This window comes from Alternaria infectoria (assembly GCF_024043175.1).
Source record: "Alternaria infectoria strain BMP 0036 chromosome Unknown scaffold_4, whole genome shotgun sequence".
NCBI lineage: Eukaryota > Fungi > Ascomycota > Dothideomycetes > Pleosporales > Pleosporaceae > Alternaria > Alternaria infectoria.
In genome coordinates this window covers 1,733,611-1,750,812 of record NW_026250693.1, presented here as the reverse complement: position 1 = coordinate 1,750,812, position 17,202 = coordinate 1,733,611, and the positions used below count along the sequence as shown (strand labels likewise).

The 17,202-nt window shown below is 53.4% G+C and overlaps 5 protein-coding genes across 5 annotated transcripts; 1 reads left to right on the top strand and 4 right to left on the bottom strand.

Annotated features, from left to right (window-relative positions):
- Positions 1–166: 166 nt before the first annotated feature.
- On the bottom strand, positions 167–1,100 carry J4E92_003580 (uncharacterized protein; the record flags this gene model as incomplete). Its single annotated transcript, XM_051494977.1, has 2 exons — positions 167–969; positions 1,022–1,100. 2 exons carry the CDS (start codon positions 1,098–1,100, stop codon positions 167–169), a joined length of 882 nt encoding a protein of 293 aa, XP_051355270.1.
- Positions 1,101–1,473: 373 nt separating this feature from the next.
- J4E92_003579 (uncharacterized protein) lies at positions 1,474–2,466 on the top strand (the record flags this gene model as incomplete). Its single annotated transcript, XM_051494976.1, has 3 exons — positions 1,474–1,514; positions 1,582–1,634; positions 1,688–2,466. The coding sequence occupies 3 exons, from the start codon at positions 1,474–1,476 to the stop codon at positions 2,464–2,466; spliced, it is 873 nt and encodes a 290-aa protein (XP_051355269.1).
- A 3,299-nt stretch (positions 2,467–5,765) lies between these two features.
- Positions 5,766–7,662, bottom strand: J4E92_003578 (uncharacterized protein; the record flags this gene model as incomplete). Its single annotated transcript, XM_051494975.1, has 7 exons — positions 5,766–6,142; positions 6,194–6,468; positions 6,517–6,638; positions 6,689–6,746; positions 6,803–6,934; positions 6,986–7,074; positions 7,126–7,662. The coding sequence occupies 7 exons, from the start codon at positions 7,660–7,662 to the stop codon at positions 5,766–5,768; spliced, it is 1,590 nt and encodes a 529-aa protein (XP_051355268.1).
- Positions 7,663–8,512: 850 nt separating this feature from the next.
- PDH1 (ATP-binding cassette transporter CGR1) lies at positions 8,513–10,160 on the bottom strand (the record flags this gene model as incomplete). Its single annotated transcript, XM_051494974.1, has 4 exons — positions 8,513–8,926; positions 8,975–9,159; positions 9,217–9,994; positions 10,047–10,160. The coding sequence occupies 4 exons, from the start codon at positions 10,158–10,160 to the stop codon at positions 8,513–8,515; spliced, it is 1,491 nt and encodes a 496-aa protein (XP_051355267.1).
- Positions 10,161–13,160: 3,000 nt separating this feature from the next.
- Positions 13,161–15,194, bottom strand: J4E92_003576 (uncharacterized protein; the record flags this gene model as incomplete). Its single annotated transcript, XM_051494973.1, has 3 exons — positions 13,161–13,189; positions 13,240–14,935; positions 14,985–15,194. 3 exons carry the CDS (start codon positions 15,192–15,194, stop codon positions 13,161–13,163), a joined length of 1,935 nt encoding a protein of 644 aa, XP_051355266.1.
- Between the last annotated feature and the right edge of the window lie 2,008 nt (positions 15,195–17,202).

Genomic DNA, 17,202 nt, shown 5'->3' with positions numbered 1-17,202 from the left:
ATTTAGCGTTGCTTTATTACACGTACAACAATATGAGCTTAAGCTACTTAATTACCTCCAAGCGAAGCCACATCTGCAATTTCCATGCAGGCCCCCTCTGTATAGGTCCGGCCGCCTTCTATCTACAGTCATTGTACAACTACCACATTACATCTTGATCCTCCATTTACTCTTTGACAGCTTCCGCGTAACTCTTGTCCAACGAGCCATTCTTCTTGATCAGCTCTCCAACGATGAACGGTACACAATCTTGGGGGCCGTAGTACTTTAGATCAAACGTATCCCATTCACCTGCGTCCCTCAAGAAGTCTAGCGTATGCCTCTGGAGTTCACACCCACCCAAGAAGAATGGCCATCCAAGGATCGTATACACCAGTTGCATGAAGCGTGCAGCGACTCTGCCTTCGGTTCTCCAGGGATTCGCTACGTGCTCGCAGATCACCATGCGACCGCCAGGCTTGAGCAGGTTGTATAGTCCCTTAATAGTTTGCTCTGGGTGGGGAACACCGCACAGCACGCGAGTGCAGCAGATCTCATCGAATACACCATCAGATGCCAACCCGCCTTTTCCACTAACATCCAGAATCCCGCTCTTGTGCAATGCTGGAATTAGACTCTCCGGCTCCGCGCCACAGACCATGGCGTGGAACTTGCTACCAAACCCTCTCTTCTCCGCGTTCTTCAACAATCCTGGGTGCAAGTCTTCGGCAGGCTCAGCCCCATACACAGCAGTGATAATATCCGGGTTAAAACGTGAAAGCATCTCTCCGGATCCAGGGCCGATGTCGAGGACTACGCCTTTGCACTGGGACAAAAGCGAGAATGTAGGGCCGGGCATTTCAGCAGACATTGCTTCGCCGTTGTTCTTCCAGAGGCGGGCGAAGGCCTTGAACCGGAGTTTGGTAATGTTGAAGAGCGAAAAAGGGCGCCAGTCATAGAACACGACTTCAAACATGGTCATTACGAAGTCTATGTACAAGTCAGTTTAGGTGCCCTAAACGATAGTTGCAATGCTACTTACGATATGCTGCTATGAAAAGCAATATGGACGGGCGGAGAAGCGTCGGAACACGCTCGCCCAGCCATTGTGACGCTGTCATGATTTCTTTGATCCTGTATGTCTCGAGATTACGATTATAAGATACTTCGGAGGCGGATCCGCAGTCGCAACGGCAATCAATGGATGAAGATGCAAGTGCAAAAGTGGAGGAAAGGAAACAGAATCCAGAATCCCAAAAGGAACATCATCAGCTAAGCTCCATGTCCTAATGGAACGCTCGGGAACAAATGCTAGTCAGGCATTGTGGTAGTCGAGGACATGATAGGTCAGTTGGGGGGTTCAAGATACGGACAGGGCGTGTGTGACGTCGACGCGCTAGTGGCAGGAACAACCGAGGCGCGGATCTGAATAATGCGCATTGCGAGCTGTGACGCCTGCGACCATCAACACATTGGCAGCTGTCTACACACACAATGGCCGAAGGAAAGAGAACGCAATTCGCGCTAGTCACGGGGTAAGTACTGCTACAAGTCGCAACAGTCGTAGGCTTAGCTCTTCCCGGCTCCAACTGACGCGAGCAGCTGTACGCCCGGCGGCATTGGGCACTATCTCGCACTGGAATTCGCCGAACGAGGTCAGCATAACACCATGTCTTCACGATTCTTGGTTGCTAATCGGTGTATGTAGGCTTCCAAGTCCTGGGCACCGTCCGCGATCCGTCCAAATACACCTCGCCGCACCCCAACATCACATATCTACCCCTCGAACTCCCCCACAAGGAATCCATACGCGCACTCCACCAGCGCGTCACTGAGATCACAGGAGGCAAACTCGACGTACTGTACAACAATGCCGGACGCAACTATGTCGTACCAGCGCTGGACTACGACGAGGATGAGCTGCAGGAACTTTTCCAGGTCAACGTCTTCTCTGTCATGGAGATGTGCAAGACCTTTACCCCTCTTGTGGTCGAAGCAAAGGGTACAATCGTACAGACAGGGTCGTTAGCTGGCATCATGCCTTATGTGTGGGGTGCACCATACAATGCCTCCAAGGCCGCACTGCACGCCTACTCCGACACCCTGCGCGTCGAACTCGCTCCGCTAGGCGTACGCGTCGTCAACGTCGTGACGGGCGGCGTCACATCGAACATCGCGCGAACACATCGAACTCTGCCACCGGGCTCCTACATGCAACCGCTTGCTGCTGAGTACGAGCGAAGATTGAAGCATAGCCAAGAATTGGGCATGGATACCAAGCAATACGCAAGCAGTTGCGTGAGGCAGGTGCTCGCTGGAGACGGCATACTCTCCAAGACGAGATGGATATGGGAGGGTAAGATGAGCTGGGTCGTGTGGTTCGCGTGGACATACCTACCGACTGCGGCGCTTGATCTTTACTTCACAAGGACGTTCAAGCTGAACAAGCTGAGAGCGACAGCTGGACCGGATAAAAAGATGCGATAAGGAAATGCGATGGCCATGAGCGGCTGCAAGCATTGGATGATGCCAATCAGACTCAGTTCCCGTGTGACCCAATCCTTTGTGGAACAGGCCGGCCATACGGTCTGGTTACGATCAGTCTTGGTCTTTGGCAATACACCGTATTCCATTCCCCGAAGATGCAGATTCATTTGCTGATGGGTCATTTTGAGCACACATAGCATACGTCATGTGTGTTGTAGCACAAACGAAAATGTTCATCGCTTTTTCGATGCACGATGCACCATCCGGACGACTACACGTCGTCGCCCGGGAGGGTGCATGCATGTGCCAAGAGTCTCAACCACACAGTAATCTCCTATTTGTTTGCTTGGAGACAGCTTCCTAACCTTTATACCCGCATATTGCAAACCTCTGCGCATGTACAATCATTGCGAGTTAATCGACAGCATGTCCACCGAGGCCATTGCAAGTCGTCCATCGCTTCCCGACCTTCCCAATGAAATCCTCACTCTCATCTTCGATCACTTGTTTGACGGCCAGCGCAGGCAAGCTAGGCTGCATGCGCGTGATCGCAAATACAGCCTTTCGACGACCTACGCAACTCTCTATTCTTTAGCACGCACCTGTCGCACCTTGTCCCACGTCGCAAGAGATATCCTGCGTCAGAAGTTCGTATGGGAGTTCCGCCAACCATTCGGACCTTTCGCACAGGGAGCTCGGCCTGGGCCTTATCATCATACATATCCAGATTGCAGGCACATCAAAGTGTTGAGCGATGCTGAGATCGATGGAAGGCCACTTTACGAAGGACCACCAAAAGAGGCGCTCGAGTCAGCCTTGATGACCCAACGAGGCTGGCCAGATGATGTACGGCATATTCTTGCGGAGGCACTCGAGGGACAACCGGCTGCGGTTGAGCTCGCGTTGGTTGTTGCCAACTCACCCAATCTACGAGAGTTCATCATGGACGCCCTTCATGCAACATCGCGCTTTGGCGGGTTCCTCGGCGATGCCCCCATATGGCTTTATCCTATCATCCAGGTTGCGCAACGAAATCTCATCAAGAGTGTCAACAACCCAATCTACAACGAGCTCCGGGCTATCGATATAAATATGCAGAATGGCGCTTGCTACAGTTCAACTGTGGCATGCCTCTTTGCTTTACCAAGTCTTCGAAAACTTCGTCTAAGCGTGAAAGCAGGGGTGTGGTCGATGTTAGAAGGAGAAGATTGGCCAATTCAGGAGAGGTCCTCATCGGTATCCACCCTCATACTCCACAGAGTCAAGATTTCGGCTATACATACGAAGCTCATGATCATGTCCTGCAAAGAACTATCAAGATTTGAGTATGTGCGGGACTCGAGTAATGATTCGTTACGCGGCTTGCCGGAGATCATGTCTGGTCTCGAGCAGCAGCAAGACAAGCTACGCATCCTGCGCCTCGACTTTACACACCGCGACCCACGAGATGCCCCTGATCTGACCCACGCACGCATCGATGGATTCCACCGATTATATGCTCTGAAGAAGCTCACCACGTCGTTTCAAATACTGCTCGGTAGGCCCTCAATGGATTATACCGGCGATGGAGGCTGGCAGTACCCTCAGATTCGGGATTTACTACCCTATGGCCTACAGGAATTGTCATTAGGGATAAAATCTACGACAATATCCCACAAATATCATGAAGGCTTTTATCGCCTCTTCTCCAGCGCACTTCCCTTGCAACCCAACGGTCTGCGCCTCAAGAGGGTCCATGTAGCGTACTCAGACAGGAAAGGGAGGGCTCCTCCGTTGCCATTCAGCTTCTGGGATATCAAGGACTTGTTTGTCGCACACGGAGTCAAGTTTGACTATCGCATTTTGATTCACACCAATCTGGGAGGTAAGTAAGCTCTCGTTCCAGCACTTCGTCTTCAGCCAGCACTCCTGCCACTGCTAGCAAGCGCTCGTACCTTATGTTGCTGCTCTATTTGCATAGTGCTGACGTTGCTAAACAGAAGATGCGTACGTCAATGACATGGCTTCAATGCTCAAGAGATACGGGCCGAAGGCAGTCGAAGTCGCTCATCACTTTTCCTTCTATTCAACCCAACTTGTGCAGAAAGTCCTATCTGAACTAGGCTATCCCGCAGATTGGATAAGCAGCGAGGAAGGCCGGAAGTATATGTTCGTATCGTGAGCTATTTATAAGATTGGCATCACTAGCAAGACCCTGTTTCTTCGATTTCCTTCATCCTGCTGAGTAAGACCGATGCTTGTTGGGGTAGACAAAAAGCTTAAGTTTTGCTTACTGAACGGGACCATCGCACCGAGCCGGTGTCATCCATTCTGTAACGTAGCATCGTATGCCTGAAGATCTCCCGTGTCAGACGTATTCTTGGGTGAAGCAACGACCTATATCCCCGTTCCTTCCTTCCAATACACCAGCACTCAAACTATGACGTCGCAACTACTACATCCACACTCCGTCTCACTAACGGCATCTCGCTCCGAAGAAATAACCCCATCTGCAAGCGAAAACCCTCATCGCAGCCCAACCCCACGGAGCGCCACAATGCCCTCAGGTACATGACACTTGTACCTCCATCTCCACCACCAGAACCCACAATCTCGTTCTTTTTTCCCACATCGACGATGAAAGGGCGCATCGCATGTGATGTACATATATACAATGTTCTAGTGTGTTTCCACGCACAGCCCACCCCAATTAAATATATATTGCGAGCATACCCCCATAGCGCCGTTTTCGCGGATCAGGTACCTATATCAGCCGGTTGTTATTACCACGTGAGGGAATGCGCATCTTGGCGATCGGACGGTATGGACTATGTGGGGCCAAGACTACCGTGCGCCGTGTATGTGGTAGTGTGTGTGGGATGTAGTGGGTAGGTAGTACTTGCGAGGATGGTGGGTGCGATGGTGGGATCTGGACCTTGGGGGCGGCTGGTGAGCCGGCTGTGTGGTAGGTGGTCGGTATCGTTATCTGAGACCTGTATTACCACCGAGATATGGGATTTCGTTTTGCTGACTGTGTTATTGGATTACGTTGATGTCACATGCAAATTTGGTCCAAGATTGAAGATGAGGTTGATGTGATGATGCTGTTTTCTTCTTTTGCTATTTTGCTTCCATTGCAACTAACTTGAAAGTGAATCAAGGAATGCCCTGCGTCTACCCAATGCACCTCTAAGAGAAAGCCCAAAACTCCGTCCGCAAGATGCGCAATGCCGCTATATTCCTCAACATCCTGTTGCTCACATCTCTGTACTGTGTTGAACCGACCCGTCTCCGTCTAAGATTGAGCCCGTGTCGAAACTCTAAAAATCCCAAAGTGTACCGAAAGCATGCATACCCTCCTTGGCACACCCCTGCATCATCTCATCGTTGCCCTGGCTGTTGCTCGTAATGAAGATGACCTCAGCGCCGAACCTCTTCCATGTATCTCTCAACAACTCCATTGTGTCCGGGCGGCCGCCCCGCTTCTTGCTGTCCCAGAGGATCATGCGCTCGGGCTCGATGTGCTTGTGGATGAGACCTGTGACGGTGGGGCCGAATGTGCGCTCTTGGTCAGAGCCGATCCAGATGAGGAACCAGTTGGGAGATTGGATGCAGGTTGAGAGGGCGGCGCCGATGCCAGTACCTGTGCAGATACGGATGCCGCGTTTGAACATTGCAGAGGCGTGGCCGACGCCGGCTGTAATCGTGTTAGCAACGGAGGTGCAAGTGGAATCATGCAAGAACATACCGAACTTGAGCTGTCTTGTCCATACGGTCTTTGGTGGATTAGCGACAAGGTTCTTGGTGAAGTCTCCTTGAACACCACAAATCATGTAGTGATGAGTAGCATTGCGTCCCTCGCTGATGATGCCGAAAGCGTGGTACTCCATGATGGACGTGCGGCTGATTCGTCCTAGAAGACCTTGCTGCATGCCGCGCTCGAACTTGAGGACAGCGACTTTTGGTGAGGGGATCTCGACTTCGACTGGCACCTCTCTGAGGGTGACCCATGGGATGAGGATGCTACAACCGGTCAGTAGGAGAAGCTGATAGAAGTATGAGCGCTCTTACAATACTGTCATGAAGACAGCGAACCATAGCTCTTGTGCACTGAGTAAGCTGTGGGCGTCGGTCCTCCACTCGCCACGCTTGATGTCGTAGGTGTTGCCCAGGACCACGAAAACCCATGTCATCTAGCGAGCGTTAGTATGAATTCTCGGAAGAACGCAATCGGGATGCATACTGCGAGGCCTAGCCATCCAACAAAACGGTGATGCTTCTCGAAAACATTGTGATAGGTGCTGACCAGGGCGTAAGCATGGTGTCACAGAGTTACACGTCCGTTGGCACTACTCACTTGCGAACCCAAGGGAAGGCGCTCAGGACCGAGATGATGATGAAGACGTTGGTGATGATACCGCTAGCGATCACAGCAGGGTGCTGTACGGCACGATATTTGATGATGTCGACGCACTTGTAGATGAGCCAACTGGGCTTTCTGTTAGTCCTATTTGCAATGGATGTATGCAGGTCTACTTACGCAGCCCCAGACAATGCGCATCCAGAATGTATTCCCCCGACGTGCTGCAGGACGGATGTTGCAGCCAGCTTCACGCATACTGGTGCCCACTACGATGACTGGTCAGAAAGACTCGTGATAGAGACAAGGGAAGTACATACCCCTAGTCCGTATATGGCGACCATGTATAAGAAGCGCATCCATAGCTCGTTTCTGAACAAGATGGCGGAGAGTAGGTTTCCCAGTACCAAAGCACCGAGGTGTTCCTCGCCATATTTGAAGCGACCACATGCCGTCAAGATGATCCCCGTGAGGTTGAGTGAGACGACGAATACGAAGAACTTCCTGTATGTATTGAACCAGAGGTCAAAGAGGATCCACCGGCTGATCTTTGACTTTTGAGGTTTGGCTCCTGCTGGTGTCTTCACGGTAGTGTCCAGTGCAGCAGCGTCGCTAGGTTTCCGTCCCTTTGGCAGTGAGAGTGAGAGCTCCGGTACGCTTGTGCATGGTGTTATGCCTTGGTGAACAGGGGAAGCGGGAAGCAATGACGAAACAGTATATGTCGACCGCTTCGGCTCCATATACACAAAGCCAGGTGCGGTCAACTCCAGTGTACTATCGTACATGCCCTTTTCTGCATCATCGAGCGAATCATCGCTACGATGGCTACTAAGAGGGCTCTTCGGTGTGAGTGACATATTGCTGGTACGTGGGAACGAGACCAGGGTCCGAGGAGATAGGCGGGAGGACGGTAACCTTGGAAGGCAAGGGCAACTGACAGGTGACGTTGGCCAAATTGGTAACAACGCAGGAGCGTTCGAGTGAACAAAGATTGGTAATGAGCACAGGCTAGACTGGGTGCTCTCAAGAAGTACTTATTGGGGAAGCAGCCATGAGGCGCACTGTCGTGTCATCTGGATCATCAAACCTTGCGGCGACACCATCCACAATTCATCTCTGGAGTATACGGTACCAATGTCCGTAAGCATCACAGTCAGACGAGCCCGATGATGGCACATTGTCCCAGACCAGCTTCCGTCGATCCCGGATAGATAGCTACCCAGCTGAACCAGTTGGCGGTCGGCGCCTCCACTCCGTGCTCAGCTCGTGAGGGATTCCCCGTGGGGAGGGCAAGGAAACCCGGGACGGCCTATGTCGGTAGTTTCTGCTCAACGTTGGGTTAGGAAGACAACCCCACAGCCTCGATATCGATCCGGAGACTTCTCTCGGCCGTGACGACGTCGTCATAACGCATCCGATATTACGGTCGTACAGATATGTCGGCAGGCTAGGATCACGCGACGAACGTGGAATATTGCAAGAATATACTAGGGGGTCAATGCACTGGCTCGGTGTGACGGCTGGAAGTAACTTTTGGTGAAAAAGACAGGGATATAGAAAGCAGTAATAAGGCGGAAGCGCACGTTCCCGATTTCGGGAGGTCTCTCAACCGCGTCTAGTTGCATTAGCGACGACGCGATAACGCGATAGTCAGCCATGCCGAGGCGCGCCCAACGCGAAGTCACTCAATCTAGCTAATCTTGATTTCTAGTTCTTCACGTACAGATCGACGTACTCGTCGATGTCCATGTTATCGAGCGACTTGGGGTCCTGCGCTAACGCGACGAGCTTGTCAACGTGTTGCGACGGGTAGTGCGGGCCGAGATGCCTCTTGAACTTGGCAAGAATCTCGGGCTTTGCTTCCTCACGACGCAACCGATGGCCAAGCGGAGCCTCGACAACCTCTTCCTCCAGCACGGTTCCGTCCTTGAGCGTTACGGTCAAGGCGTTGGAGATGGTGCGCTTCGCAGGGTCGTGGTAATCCTTGGTGAATTGCGGGTCCTCTACACAGCTAATGCGCTGGCGGAGAGACTCGACGAGTTCCGATGTAGCAGCTTCGCTGTCATCTGGGTAGTCAGTGGCTTCAAGGCGGTTGAAGACAAACATGGTGGAGACCATGTACTACCATCATGTCAGCACAGCCGGCGAACCACGAAGGGTGAGACTTACTTGAACGCAGTGATCACGGTCAGCAAAGTTCTCCATAGGCTTGAACTGCTTATCGATGATACGAATGCAGGCTTCATGCGTTCGGTTCACTACACCCTCAATGTCTTTGGCGCTCTTACCCATCGCAGCCAGCTTCTTGTTCAGGCGCTGCGCCGCTTCGACCGCAGTCTGTGAGTGGAACTCAGCTGGATCAAATTAGTAAATGGCTCACGAGTAGCATTGACCTGAAGGAGTCGTCTTACCCGGATAAGAAACCTTGAAGAGAACGTTCTCCATGACGTAGCTGCCGTAGCCTCTCTGGAACTGGAAGGGCTTGCCGCCAAAGTTGACGTCGTAGAAGCCCCAGGTAGGAGCTGAGAGAACTGTAGGCAGACCCTGCTCACCCTTCATGACCTTCAGCACGAGGTTGACGGCGGTCTGGCAAGCATCACCAGCGGCCCAGGACTTGCGCGACATGGTGTTGGGCGAGTGCCTGTAAGTACGCATAGACTGGCCATCGACAAACGCTTGCGAGATGGCATCCCGAGTCTGAGCCTCGCTGAGACCCATCATCTTGGAGACGACAGCTGTGGAGGCCAACTTGACCAGAATGACGTGGTCCAGGCCGACCTTGTTGAAGGAGTTCTCCAGGGCCATGCAGCCCTGGATTTCGTGTGCCCTGATCATGGCCTCGAGGACATCTCTGACCTTGAAGATCTTGCCATTGCCGAGATTGCCTCCAGCCTTGTTTGTTCGTGTAATCCAGTCGGCAGTTGCGAGGATTGCTCCCAGGTTGTCGGAGGGGTGGCCCCACTCGGCAGCTAGCCAGCAGTCGTTGAAGTCGAGCCATCGGATCATGGCACCAATGTTGAAGGCGCCGTTTATGGGGTCGAGCTGGTAGTTGGTACCGGGCACCTTGCAGCCGTTGGGGACAGTCGTGCCTTCCACAGTGGGACCCAGGATCTTCCTGCACTGCTCGAACTGCAGCCCCTCGAGACCGCAACCGAGCGTGTCAACGAAGACCCAGCGCGCGGTGTCGAACTATATGAAGCTTGATTAGCCGCGATACTCGCTGAGAGCGCAATTAGCTTACCGCAAGCTCGGAGTCGATGGGGGTGTTGTGGATGTAGTTTGCCATGTCCTTGATCTCAGGATCATACTCGCGCTTGCTCAGCGTCTGAGGCATGGAGCTCTTGAGGGCCGTCATGGTGGAGAAGGATGATGCGGTTGCGGTGCGCGAAGTGATTGGGGTGGAAGGAGCAGTTCGCAGGGCAATTGGCCTTATGGCTCTCGATACGACGCTGGACCGTGATCGGAGGTTTCGTGAAGCGGTGCTGCACAGGTTGCGACTGAAGGCCGACATGTTGATTAGCGTCTGTCGTGCCGGACGACGTCAATGCAGCTTTGAAGAAAAGGGACAGTCGTACTTCGCGCTTTTGAGGGAACTGTAGGTCTTTGAGGAAGTTCAGGACATGAGCATCGCTCGGCTCGCAGAATTCGGGAGGATGGATAGACCGCCGTCAACCGAGGCAGTACATATCCGCCATCCGCACGGAAACGTCTTGCAGCGACAGCGCGACAGGCTTCACGATGATATTCTCTCACTGCATATGTCTTTGATGGTAATACTGCGCTTACACGGCTGCCGTCGCGACTTCATTTCGTGTGCGACTGTCTGCCCGCAATCTACTTGACTTGCTACCCCGCATCATCCCGCACATGTGCGCGGCAGGTACGCTTCGGCTACGGTGGCTGGGTCCCGCTTCCACATGCCTGCAAAGCCGCAGAGCCTCCGAAAACTAGACATTGAATCGTCTTTCTAGATCCTCGAGCTCATCATCGACTTCCCGGTCAAGCGCTTCTCCCGCCGCTCTTATACTTTCCAATTCCTCTTCTGTCCTGGCAAAATCTTCAACTTGCAGCACCTGCTCCCCGACAGGAAAGCGGCACACATCAATCGTACCATCAAACGCTCTGTCAGGACGCTTTACAGCATGTTCTCTATAGCCAACCAGCATGCCCGATCTGCCCAGCCTCAGTATCCATCGCCTGACGTCTGCGAGTTGATATCCAATAGCCAATAACAAGGAAACTTCTAAAAGAATATCCTTCTCCCTTGAAAATGCACCATCCTCGTCGACACCATCGATGAACGCATGGCTTCCAATGTACCAGAGAGTGAAGATGTAGTTCCAGCAACAGCGCGACGCGGAAGCAACGGCGCAAAGCCTTCCGTACAGCAACTGCTCGTTCTGCATGCTGTAGTCGGCCGATAGATGCTGGGCGACAAGGACGCAGTTCTTCAGACGGTATGCCATGAGATGTGCTGTGCCGTCTCTAGAGTAAAGCTGCGTTTCGCGATACAACGCCGATGCGAGAATAGCATCGCGCAGGGAACGATCCAAGCTTGATTGCTTCTGTATGTCATATGTAATGAATGAACGGTACGGCAGCTGAGATAGAGTCAGGTGCTGATGCAACACTCGCTGTATTTCCTTATCAAAGGCATCTAGTCTGAAAGTCAGTTCTTGGACGTTGCAGTCAATGCATTCCTGTACTCACGACACACGAGCCGCATCTCTAGCACCTTACGCATGTCATAACATTGCCGCTCTTTGTGCTGCAAGTATGGGTCCAAGACATATCCAATGATCTGACTCCACAGCTCCACCGGCAAAGCTTCGACACCATTGAGACATGATTGCGGAATCTGTCTCAATCTCTCTTTCGCCTCTTGCGCAAGTCTCGCCTTTTTTCGTGCTCTCTCAATTAGGCGAATGGTGTATACGGCGGGGGATATGGCGCAAAGACCACCCATGAACCCGTTGAAGATTGACATCGGGATCTCGGGGCTGACATAATACCGTTCTTGCAGGAAAACATACAAAGTCCTGGAACCGAATGTTTTGCCATCAGGATACATTGCGGTAAGAGAGCTGCGTTCACCAACCCGCGGGTGCGATGTATGCAGTTAACGAATCCTGGTGCCTGATTTCCTAGCTATCGAACAGGCGTCCGTGCTTGGCTACCCGTCGCTCCTTCTACAACTTCAGAATAAATAGACGGCGGCTCTTCGGTTAACTCGAGAAAAGAATTCCATCTACCATGAACACTACCCTTTTATTAAAGTCTCTCGTTCGAAAGCCCCTAATTAACTTGAAGCAGGAAACCCCATCTACCCCAACACCTGCATCACAATCTGCAGACATTGTCGCCCTCCCTACGGAACTATGGAGTATCATCATCGATTACACAATTTTACAGCTCATGAACGACAACACGCCTCCATTCGACGAGCTCACACTAGCACTTAATCTACGACTTATATGCCGTGAGTCCCTGTTTTGCACAAAGACACTGACGCAGTCGGGCCAACTAATACATATTCCAGGGACATTCAGCAAAGAAGTCCTACACGCTCTCAACACCAATATAACACTCGCACACTTCCCCCGTACATCATCCACCTACCTACTCCTCTGGTGGTCTCATACGCAACACAAATCTGGCCTGCATACTACCCTCTTTACCTCTGCGATCCTGAACACAGCTCATACAACAAAGCTCCCTATCGTCTCTCAAAAGCTAGCTGCGCGTCTCCTGAATTGTCTCACAGTAGCCGAGAGTCTATCTAGGTTACATCACGCGCCACTTCACGAATACATCGGGATTCTAGAAGAGCCTCCGTCGTGGGATTTTCATGCGGTGGATAAGCTGCACCGACTTTGTCATGCAGCAGCACTGTCGACCTACTGTCAAGAGTACATGTGCCAGCCTGAACGATTTTACGCTAGATATGAGAAAGTGGGGAGGCTGAAGGCAGACGTGTGTCTAGAGGTTGCGTTGTTGGCGGCTTGTGGATATGAAGTCAAGAGGATTAAGAATGTGACGGTTCGGCTTGCGAAGGCAGGGGAGCTAATAGGGCACGAGACAGTGTCCAAGAGGTGAAGACGGTGGTTTTGAAGACGAAGAATATACTTTATCATTCTTGGTATCAACTAACTCTCTCACACCAATCAGCCAAGTGGCTCTTCTCTTGATATTGATGCTGGCGTTCCTGCCACTGTGGATCACCCAGATACACGTTCTCATAACTCTTCCCACGTCCTCATATCGTCTAACTGGGTGTCGCAGGTGCCTCGGCGTTGGGATGAGGTCGTGGTTGGCTTGGCTTGTTGATTTGTCGCTACTTCTGAATTCTGCACGTTTACCAATCATCTTTGTCGGACTCATCGTCTGTAAACACGTCAATATACTGCTAATCCAGCAAAAATGATTGTACTTACCACTGTGACTAACTTTTGACTTCCTTGCTGCAAGAGCACTAGCCAGTGCTCCAGCCAATCCAGCATCTCCAGGTTGAGCTGCGCCACTGGCTCCTCCAGAAGCTCCTCCAGCAGGTTCCGCGCCAGGAACTGCCGCTGCACTGCGGTCCTTTTTCTCTGTATCCGAAACCTTCTTCAATCTCGCTCCTCCTCGAATATCCGCTAGCAAGCCGTCTCGCCCTGGCGCTGGTTTGGGCAGAGGCGCGCCGCCGCTCGGTGGGGGCGGTGGGCCAGGTGGAGGTGGTGCCACAGCGCTTCGTGAAGGCATTGGCGGCGGCGGAGGAGGCACAGAGCCAGGAGGCATTGGCGGTGGCGGCGGTGCGCCTGTGCTTGGCATAGGGGGTGGAGGAGGCGCTGAGCTGTTGGGCATCGGTGGAGGAGGGGGAATCGATCGTCCGGGCATGGGCGGCGGCGGAGGTGGTGTCGGTGCTACATTGCTTGTTGGGGGTAGAGGCGGTGGGACTGGTGCCGCGCTCGAAGGGGGTGCTGGTGTAGGTCGAGATGAAGATGGCGGTAGCGGAGGAGGCGGTGGTATGTTGTGGACAGGCGGTGGTGTCGGGGCTGCCGATGACTTCGGTGGGAGCGGAGGAGGCGCGGATGGCGTGTCTCTCGCGGGAGGCGGTGGAGGAACTGGTCCTCGGCTTGGGGGTGGTGGAGGTGGGCCGGAAGGTACGCGGTTGCCTGTGAAGGGCGGAGGTACACCGAACTTGCCTCCCACCGGCCTCTCTTCGTCGGGTACGGGTGTCTTGGGCGGGCGCGGCGGCGGTGGAGGACCTGGGTTGGCTGCGTTGGACGAGGCTCGCGATCTGCCTGGTGGTGCAGGAGGTAGATTGGCGAACTTTCCTGCTTCCGCAAGTGGTGGGGGCGCCCTGAAGACTGGTTTGGGCGGCCCTGGAGACGGTGAAGCTTCGCGCGGTGGTGATGGCGGCGCAGGGCTTCCTGAAGAGTTGCGATTGAGGGCTGCATCCGTCCTTGTTCTACGCGCTGGCGGAGGTGCGGGCGGAGGCCCTCGCTTGGAACCGCCTGTGTTCTGGGGGCTGAGAGATGCGGCCATGGGAGGCGCGCTCGGCGGGGGAGGCGGAGGCGCTCTGGATTTGCGCTGGTTGTTCTCATCCTTGAGCTTCTCCTCTTGCTTCCGCTGCTCGATGTATAGCTTGATGAAATCGGCGTTTTCTTCGATCTGGTCCTCGGTGATGCCCATGGCCAGCAGTTCCTTCAACAGGGGCTGCCATGATGGGTCGGTGGTGTCGATGGCGGAGTTGCGAGCACTTGTGGCGTTGGAGTGGGTGCTCTGCACAGGCGATGTGACGTTGACGGGTGGAATAATGGACGCTGGCGGCGGGCCAGGTGAGGAAGAATGGCGGTCACGTCCGGTGAGCCTTCCCAGCAGGCCGTGGCCATGGCCTCCGCTCTTTCCGTTGGCTGATGGCGCGCTGGTGCCGGCGGATGCGCTGAAGGGTTTGTTCTTGGTGTTCTTGTGGGCGTTCTTTTCGCGGTCGTCGAGCTTCTTCTTGAAGGTCTTGGCCTCCTTCTCGTCGGCAAAAGACAGGCCGGCGAGACAGTCCTCGAGCTCAAAGGTGTGGAAGAAGACGCGGTCCTGGTTGTACGAGAAGGTGTCGTAGATCTCCTGGTCCCATATGACACCGCGACTTTGGGGCTGCATCCGTCAGTCGTGCATTCTGTGCTGTGGCGTGCCTCGCACCTACCGATATGTCCACCATCTTGAGCCAGAAGGTGTTGCCGACCAGGTCGTTGGCCAGCACGACGGCGCCCTGCAGGCCCGTGTAGGTCCATCGGTGCCGGTCCGGGTAGGCGATGTACAACTTGGCGACGGCGACGGTGTGGATCTTGTTGGCCGACTTGGGCACGGTGCGCTTGACCGTCTGCTTGTCCTCGTCGGAGAGAATCGAAGGCATTGCGGCGTGCTTCGCGACCTCGAGCGCGGAATTGGAGGAGGTTTGGGCGTGCTCGAGTGCTCAGCCGTTGGTTGGGCTTGGGCGTGGCTGGTGGGGCGTGCTCCTCACTCCACTATTAGGCAGCACATGGGAAGAGTCGCAGTCGCTTGGTAAGCCAGTCGAGGCTGCGTGCGGATGGCGAGGTGAATGCTGAGGCGCCGCGTGGAGATTGCCACGGTGTTGGTAAGAAGAATGGCGGTGCTGGTGAAGGGGAGACGTCACTTGCGGCTAACCACCCGACTGGGCGGACAAGGGAGAAACCCATCCAACGCTTTCTGCCCCGTCACGTATGCCGACCCACAGCAACCTCATCCGTAATTCATGGATCCTTACAACGACTTCAAATCGTCACGAGATTCCAATTTCCTCTGCTCATGGAAAACGTGACATTGACCCAGCATGCCCGCCGTTGCACTCGCTGAAGGCATCGCGACCTTCTCACGCGACATTGCATCCGCAAGGCCAATGCGGGACCAGTACCCTGTCAAGATGACGACGTCTCAAGCTCCTTTATGCCTCCGCTTCATGCATACAGTTGTATGAGAAGACATGCACCTACCCAGAGTTCATGGCCTCTAGCGTCAATTGTCTTTGTAATGTTCGGATCCAGCGCCGCTGACGCCGACTTTCCGACTACAAGGCCTCCAGCAAACGATGACACCTTGACGGCTTGGCATCATCCCAGTTGATTCAGGCAACACCACCGGTAACATGGAAAATTGTAGATTGCAGCATCATATCTATTTCTTTACTTGACGTGCTCGCCGCAGACATGGATGATTTGTTTGATGGCTACATTGTGTTGGACGGCATAGGCGACTTCCTTGGGAACGGCGTTCCTGCCAACGATCCCAAAGCACCTGACGATGTTCCGCAAACGATACACCATGCAGGAGTATCGAAGCAACCCATACGACCAAAAGAAAACAATGTGAACGGATCTGACCAATCGTACGCTTCTCACGCAATGCACAAAACTATACCTAACTCACATCTAGCAGCACCACCGCCTCTAGCGGCGACACACCCGCACCGACAGGGTTACGACAGCGACGCGGGCACACTAAAAGTCGTCTGGGCTGCATCCCGTGCAAGCGACGCAAGATCAAGGTACCGCATTCACTTCCCAGTGCCTCGTCATATCACTAAACTGTGTTAGTGTCCAGAGACATGGCCTTCATGTGCGAACTGCGACAAGCGCGGACGTAAGTGTGGCGTTGCGAACTAAGAACAATATCTCACCAACATTTCTAGTGGTTTGCAGATACCCCGATGTATTCAAGCACGCACGGCGTGACTACATCGAGTCGGCAGTGTCAAGTCCTCGTCAAGTTGTTAAGCTTTCCGACACACCTACTATCTACAGCTCAGAAGATATGCAGCTGTTTCATCACTATCTCGTCTCAGCACATCCTTGGATCCCGCACGACTGGGAAGAGCTTTGGGTCACAGATGTTCCGGCAGCGTGCCACAAAGTGAGTGCAACCTCTGGCTCACCGTGCAAGAGACCTAACATCACTGACCACGCAGTACCCATATCTCATGGATGCTATGCTGGCTCTTGCTGGATCTCATCTTGCCGTTCAAGTTGAAAACCCACAGACTGCCCTGGCGGTCCAACATCGACAAAAGGCCATCGTTGGCCTCGAGGACGCCTTCGCTAATTGGCCCCCGACGGCTGAGGAATCGTATATCATGTTAGCAACTTCTTACCTACTGTGCTTCCAGTCAAGCTACATAGGTGACGGTTTTCTCGAACACTTTTTATCTTTGCGGGGATGCTCATTCCTCTCTCAGCTTATCATAGGCGAAGGCTTTCGCAGCCCTTTCTCTACACAGAAAGGCCTGGACACTATAGCTATGGACACCGCATTTACCAAGTTTCCTGAAGTCGACCAGGAACTTTTGCAAGAGGCTCTACTGTCTTTGAAATCCCTTTCCAGCATGATGGATGGAACTGGTATACATT